Source organism: Dama dama, chromosome 8 (assembly GCF_033118175.1).
Source record: "Dama dama isolate Ldn47 chromosome 8, ASM3311817v1, whole genome shotgun sequence".
Classification (NCBI taxonomy): Eukaryota; Metazoa; Chordata; class Mammalia; order Artiodactyla; family Cervidae; genus Dama; species Dama dama.
Window position 1 is genome coordinate 47,946,655 of NC_083688.1, and position 8,068 is coordinate 47,954,722.

General features: G+C 44.4%; 1 protein-coding gene across 1 annotated transcript; it reads right to left on the reverse strand.

Annotated features, from left to right (window-relative positions):
• Window positions 1–2,918: 2,918 nt before the first annotated feature.
• On the reverse strand, window positions 2,919–5,848 carry MARS2 (methionyl-tRNA synthetase 2, mitochondrial). The gene has a single exon (XM_061149076.1). The coding sequence runs from the start codon at window positions 5,804–5,806 to the stop codon at window positions 4,025–4,027; it is 1,782 nt and encodes a 593-aa protein (XP_061005059.1). The 5' UTR covers window positions 5,807–5,848; the 3' UTR covers window positions 2,919–4,024.
• Window positions 5,849–8,068: the final 2,220 nt, after the last annotated feature.

An 8,068-nucleotide genomic window follows, 5' to 3' on the forward strand; every position in this document is an offset into this window, starting at 1 on the left:
TTGGTGTACCTCTTCCCAATCCCCTTTACTCGTCATGGAGATTTAAGTAGAAACTGATCAATATAATTAATATAATCTAAAGCAAAGCATTTTAAATATGGTCAACTATCCCATTAGATGGTTCCTCTTAATTCACAGGATCTACACAGGGTAAAACTAAGAAGTCAATTTCACAATTTCACCTCTGAACTGTCTACTTCCTTCCCCTCAACTCAAGTAGTTCTCGATGATAGAAGAAAGCAGCTTAGGCTGGGATTCTCCTATCCTCTGCCTCAAAAAAAGAGTAAGACCCTCTTCTTGAAAGGTTAAAATCCTCACTAATTGACCTTAATTAACTTGGTTGTTACTGTTGTGGCCTTCCAGCAATATTAACCTTCAAATTTAGTGTGTTCCTATTGATAGAAGTTAACCAACCCTATCTAAAGCTCCTAGCAGAACAAGGGGCAGGGCCAACTGTGTTATGCTGAAATGACATATTTTATACTGTCTTAGTTTTGCAAGGGGCTCCAAGGCTTTGTTCTAGAACTGATCCCCCTAATTTGTAATCTTGGTTACCTCCACCTGTGCCCAAGCTCCCCGCAATCTCTCTGAACTACTTAACTTTTGCAGCAAAAATAGACACATCACTGCCAGTAGGTCCACATCTTTTCAGGTCCACTGATATTCATTCTGGCAAAAAATGAGGACAAGGACCTATCAACATTTACAGCATCCCAGACCTCATCAGCAAGAACAGTTGTTCTACATCTGGGAGAACTATGGATGGGGGGGAACTGCCTCCAGGAGGCAATATTATATAGCAACTTTATGGACCGAGTCTTAATCAACAGGCATGGCTGCTTCCCCACTGTAACTCAAAGTTACACTAATGCAGGCTGACACTGCAACTACCCACCTACTCAGGAGTGAAACAGAGAGCCAGTAAACTACCCCTGCCATAATGCCCAAGAAGTAATCTGTTGATTGCTCAGTACTGCCACCTGCTACTCAAACTTCACGATTATGTCATCCTAGTTGGAGACCCAAAACCTGACCAACTACTGGCTTTACTTCAGTTTCAGAACTTCCCAGATCCAAAGAGTTATGTGTCAATAATGGATACAACTATGGGGGGCTGAGTGGGGAGGGCCTGTACCTGAGAGCCCATGTTGCAGCCTAAGCCTTCTTGAGTGATCAACTTAATACTCAATTTCTCAGGCTCTTCTCAGTCCCTATAGAGGTGCTCAAGAAAAATAATAAGGCCTACTTCCAGAATAAGTGTGCGATTTCAGTGAAATGAGACTGTAACTATTTCTTGTTCCTGCCTATTCTTGACCCCCATATAGCCGTGGGTCTTCTGACTTCTGAGGTGCCTATCTGTGAGTTTACTTGTAGAACAGCCCTTTAATATACAATGGTGCCACATATACATTGCCCACAGCTTCTTGCATGATTTTACAGTAGACTGTAGTCTTCTGAGTTGACAGCTTATTATTACTTTAACATGACATTCCATGAACACCTGACCAGTGCTCTATCACCTCCTGCAACACTGCCTCCAAAAATACCCAAAAATCGATAGTTGAGAGCCTTAGGATAATATTGGGAGAAACTTCCTTTCTCGTCAAGGAATCCACAAGATGCCACATAAGGTGTTAGCAGTTCTGGGACAGGGAAGTTCTTAGAAGTCTACAAGTTTATCATCCTTTCCCACAAAGTGGTTAAGGTGTACTCTCTTAGAAATGCATGCCTGCCAGTTTTAAGTTTCACCTATCCTCTACTTGCCATTCTTAAACTGCTGAATCAAACTGAACATACCAACTCAGTACTCTAAGGATCCCTGCTTTACCTACCCTGCCTCCTGCAGAGAATCTAACTGGTTCATCTTCCATTCCACCACGGAATAAGTCCTATCCAACTCACCACACTTCTTCACTCAGAATATCCTGTCTTCTGTAATAAGTATGCTCTGTCCTCTTGGCTCCCCCTGTTTTCCTGTGTCCTCTACTACCACAAACACTCTGGTAGGACTTAAGTGCCTACACAAATGACAGACTGCACAAAAGGAACTCCATTAACACCCAGCAAGCCAAGGTGCAGTGTACTAATTGGCATTAGGCCATAGCAAAGACCATTCCAGTGGAAGACACTGTTCCTCCATTCATGATAGGGGCTGTAAGACTGTTATAATGGCACTACAAAGGCAGAGGTTATCAACACTGCTTTCCAAGTCTGTTTTCCTTCATCCATGTAAACATCCCATCTCTTTCACTGCTCTGCTCTCCAGCCCCAAGAGATATTATATGCCATCCTAGGTCCCAGTAATCTACCCTAGTAATCCCAGCAGATAACTGGAATGTGTCCTATGGAAAGCCCAAGATTGCATTATGAAGAATAAGGAGGATCTAAAGGAACACTGGTAGAAATGGTCCTTCCACCCTTAGAATGCCTTCAAGCATTCTTTTCAAAGCAATGTTTCCAAGCAACCAGAAATCTCTCACTACACTAGTTAATAAATAGAAACTGGAGCTGAACAGTAGCACCCAGAATAAACCTGGGAGAACTACCAGCCCAGTAGTTTACTTCATAGTGAGCTCGCTCTGCTTGCTACCATGCTTAGAATGCATATCTCAAGGCAAGTTCTCATTTTAAACTTTGCCGTAGCTGTCTAATAACCTATGAGATTAGCCATGAGAGATAGTCTGGGCAAATAATGCTGGCTTACTATGTTGTAGTCACTATATAAATTGATATCTTAACATCTTCTCTGTGATGTTCTTTTATGGAAGCTTGGAGAGATCCCTAAATCCAGTCTGAGATTCCTGGAGCAATGATCATTTCCTCCCTTCACCTTCAACAAACGCAACAGAACAGATCTGAATAAGGTACTTAAAAAACTTTTAAACTTTAATAACTTAAGTTAAAGGAGCAAAATAAATAATTAATAAAAACTACTTGAAAGTAAATGTATTAAATTTATAATAGGTGTTCCACAATTTCTATATTGTATTATACATACTGATTGACCAAAAGAAATCATATAAGGTAAATTATATATGTGGATAATAAAATTAAGACCAAGAAATATAAAGAAAATATTGCCCTTCTGAACTTTCTACAGATTTTTTAAATCACACCTGTAAACCTAATGTTATTAAAGTTTAAAAAAATTTTAACATACCAAGTAAATCAAGAGAGCTTTATAATTTATCATGGTCCAAACACACGTGATAGTTACTTATTAGCTGACTAAACATCTAATGGAGTGAATGTCCTTTTCCAGTAGTCTGAAATGAGGATTTTGATCTTTTTTATTGCTTACTGTAAAACAGCAGTGGTTACAATTATCCTTATTTTAAGAAAATATAATTTTTTCTTTAAATTATGCAAAATTACAAAGCAGAAAATTTATTTTAAATATTCTGAAACCTCAGTGTTAAGTAATTAAATATGAGACTAGAGCCATCTACCGGTTCAAGTATAATGGTACAAAGCACAACTACTGGACAATTAACTAGCAAAATGGGGAGTCAAGATGTTAAGAATCAAAAATAGAAACAGGCGAAAATCATCTAATCCAGGGCACAGGTATTTAAAGGTTTAATGAAACAATCTGTTTCCAACAGGAGACTCAACATAGATAACAAAGCAAAAGCTGAGGTGGGGCCTCCAACCCCCACTCTCATTAATTTGCCCAGCAGAAGCCAGGCCAATGAAAAACAAGCCATGAGAGGTAGTCTGGGCAAACAACTGTGGTTTGGACGGAGGTACAATGAGAAGGAATAGTATCAGCAAAGTTGTCTCTTACCCCTGGAGACATCTCAGAGACACTGGGGTACAAAGGACAGTGGTTAATGAACACAGAAAACTGAAGAGTAGGGAGTAGGCTCCTGAAAGGCTATCAAACCTCTTTTCACAGGGACATAACTTATGTGCTCATTTGATGCAACACTTTAGAAAGCATTAATATAATTTCCCTGAAAATGCAAAAAATAAGAAAATAACAAATTTACTTTTTTACCACAAGCTAGTAAGAACTGAGTTTCTAGGTCTTGTGGGCTTTTACCAGCCAGGACCTAGACTGGTCCAGTCTTGGAAACAAGACCCCAGTTTCAGGTCCCAGTCTCCTCCCTTCAAAAGGGGATGGGTGTCCATAGAATCGAGATAAGAAATGGAGCTCTCCAAGGCTCCTCTCTGTGGAAGAAACCCCCAACCTAGACAGCAGCCTGTCAGCTAGGCTTGGGGTGACAGGCTGGAGCAGAGTTCCAAAGACTCGCAAACACTCCAAGGCCACATGAAGCACAGTACCCAGCCAGGGAGCATCCACGGGGCTCTCCCAGTTCAGCTTCCACGGCGCATGCCTTTGGACAAAGCCGTTGGTCTGCCGGACACAGCTGGACACTGCCTCCAGAGCCTTATAGATCTGAAAGTTATCGTAGTGGTCTGCTACCTGCTCGGGCAAAGTGGCCACTGCGCTCACCAGAGCGTAGTCCTCTGCCTGAGCACGACCTGACGGCCCCGCCGAGCCTGGCTCACTGGGAAAGCAAGCAGTGCAGAAAGCCGGATAGATCCCGGAAGGATTGATCCTGTTGGCAGTACATCGGTTCAGGAGACCTCCCAAAGCATCTGCCAGCTCGGAATCCAACAACTTAACCACCTTTTCATCATAGTAATCACAATCCCAGCTGGGGACGCCCTGCCGAAGAAGAAAGTAGCGGAAGCCATCCACCGTATAGCGGTCAAGGCAAGTCCTGGGATCCACCACGTTACCCAAGCTCTTAGACATCTTCTGACCACAGACAGTCCAGTGGGAGTGGACGTAGATGCGGTGTGGTGGGCTCATGCCGGCCCCTAAGAGGAGAGCAGGCCAGTAGATAGCGTGGAATTTGAGAATGTCTTTGCCTATGATATGAGAGGTGGTCGGCCACCAAGATTTGAACTCAGCGTTTGGGTAGCCAATTACAGTAAGGTAGTTGACCAAGGCATCCAGCCATACGTAGATGGTCTGCGAATCGTCCCCGGGCACCGGAATGCCCCAGTGCAAGTGGCTACTCCTTCGAGAGACTGATAGGTCCGGCAGCTCCTCCTCCAACCACTGAAGGACTGTGTGATGGAATGGCTCCGGTGTTATGGCCTGAGGGTCGCCCCGCAGCCACTGCTGGAGCGGCTCCCGGAACTGGGAAAGCCTAAAAATGTAGTTTTCTTCCTTGGTCCAAGAGACCGGGTGTCCGCTCTCGAGAGATACAGGACACAAATCCCCCGACGGGCCGGGCTGCCTGGTGACCTTGGCTTCAGGCAGGAAGCACTCGTCGGAGGCGCAATACCAACCTTCATAGAGACCCTTGTATAGGAGACCCCGAGCCTTCAGCACCCTCCAGAAATGCTGCACAGCTATCCGGTGCCGGGCCTCGGTGGTGCGGATGAAGTCGGTGGAAGAGATGTCAGCCTCCCGGAAAAGCTGCTGGAACTGGGCAGAGACTCTGTCGCACAGCTCGGACGGAGCCAGGCCCGCGGCGGCTGCCGCCTGCTGAATCTTCAGGCCGTGCTCATCGGTACCCGTGGAGAATCCGGTGGCGGCGTCACTGGGAACTCGGAGGCGATGGTGTCGGCACAGGGCGTCCGCCAGCAGCGCGGAGTACAGGTGCCCGATGTGCGGCGCGGCGTTCACGTAGAAAATGGGTGTGGTAAAGTAGGCGCGCGAGTCGCGGGTATCGTCGCGGACACCGAGAGGGCCCGAGCTGTAGTGGCGTAAACTAAAGTCCTCCGAGAGCGAGACCCTACTCGCCCCCCTGCGTCCTAGCAGCCGTAAGGCAGAAATTCGCAGCATGACGGCCGCGGATCTCCAGCGGCGGAGGGGGCGTTCTGGAAGCACGTGTGAGGGGCGCATGCGCAGCCGGGCCGCACCGCCGCTTCCGGCCAGAAAGCCAATGAAGGCCGGCCGCCGCCGCCCCGCCCCGCCCGCGCTCCTGCCTCCGCGGGCCTCTGTGCAGCGGTTGTGAATTGTGGGAGCGAGCGAGCACAGCTTAGAGGAGCTGAGTGTAGGGGAGTTTGTGAAAGCAGATAAGTCTGTATCCTTCTATAATATGCTGCGTGTCCTGCTCTGGGATGAAATTTTATATTTATGGATCTGGGTTTTTGGGGGGTTTTTTTCTCCAGGCTGAGTTGCTTATGAGCAAGAATTTTATATTCAGGCATTCCTCAAACTCCTGTCAGTGACCAGTTGCAGGAGTATACCCTCTACATAGCCCTGGTCAAGGTAGGAATCTAAAACATCATATACATTTCCGTCTCAGAACCTAGTGGATACAATAAATCCAGAAAGGAGGAGGGAGAAGGGAAGGAAGAAAAATAATAACCTAAATAAAGCACTTGAGGAAAGGGTAAGATCTGAAAAAGTAAGAGACATCTTTTCTACAAATGCAGTTTTTGTTGAACCCATGAAAGAGGTTAGCCTGTGATGTGTCCAGTCTTTGCAGAGATTGTTGAGATTCAGAAAGCTGAAATACTTTCCCTGTGCACCTAAGGAAAAAAACAATCTTCAGATTTATTTCTCAATGTAGTTGCCAGTAGTATTCTTCTAAAATGATCCTGAGGTTCTCCTAGAGAAGTGTTTTTCATGTTTGCTTTTAGTAAGAGAATGCTAGCATTTTTCAAAAAGGATGCCTCCAGAGCCCAGAACTGGATTCATATTAAACCTTGCTTCTTGACATACTCTCATCTTTGGTCTATGACTGGCCATCTTTTTTCCCTCCCATTTAACTTAATGATTTAATAATAACATAAGTTTATTATATTATTTTAATAATAAAAGCAAATGTAACGCCTGTGAACCCATAATCCAATTTATAAACTGGAAGTGGTTTTCTGTATGTGATCTCAGCAGGGCTGCATTAAAACAGCACCTGGAACCTTGTTAGAAATGCACATTCTTAGGCCCCACACTCACCTCCTGAATCGAAAACTCTGGGGGCTCCCAGCCATCTAGGTTTTAATGAGCTTTCCAGGGATTCTGATGCACACTAAAATTTGAGACCCACTGAACTAGGAGATTACTGACGATTTAGATCTATGTGCTCTTTTTCTCCTTGTCTTCCTGTCTTCTTCCCAGAGGTAATCATTGTCCTGAATTTTGCATATATGTTATTACATATATAGTATGTCTAAGCCTATAGAGACACAAGCCTTGGGAGTCCCTTGCACTGCAAGGAGATCAAACCAATCAGTCCTAAAGGAAATCAACCCTGAATATTCATTGAAAGGACTGACGCTGAAGCTCCAATATTTTGGCTACGTGATGCCAAGGGTGGACTCATTGGACAAGACCCTGATACTGGGAAAGATTGAGGGCAGGAGAAGAGAAGGGTGACAGAGGATGAGCTGGTTGGTTGGCATCACTGACTCAACAGACATGAATTTGAGCAAACTTGGAAATAGTGAAGGACAGGGAGCCTGGTGTGCTGCAGTTCATGGGGTTGCAAAGAGTTGGATAGGATTTAGAAAGTGCACAACAACAAGGCAACATATTGTTTAATTTCGCTTGTAATAAGCATTCTAAAAAAGGATATCATGGGAATTCCCTGCTGGTCCAGTGGTTAGGACTTGGCCTTTTCACTGCGTGGCCCAGGTTCAATCCCTGTTCTGGGAGCTCAGATTGCAGAAGCCATGCAGCTCTTTTGGCGCAGCCAAAAAAAAAAGGATATCATACTACATGTAGTAGATTCATCATATTTTTGCCTGTAACTCTATAATTCATTTTGACTGCCGCACAGTAACTTATGAGTTGAGGTGTATGGTAAGTTGGATCTGATTTCTGTGGTGATATAGAAAGTAGATGCTCAATAGGAGTTACAACAGATACACAAATAGCCTTTCGGTACTTAGCTGATATGCTGTTTGGTAAAGCAGTTTAAGAAAGGGCAAGAGAAAGATAGATAAAACTGGAGGGTATGTACAGTACCCTCTAAAACTAGGAGAAAAATCCAATATCTGAGAAATCAGATTCTTCAGAAATTTTTTTCTCCATGATTCTTTCTTTCACCTTGTCCATGTAATCAATTCTTAAATATACAAACAGGCTATTTTTCCTCCA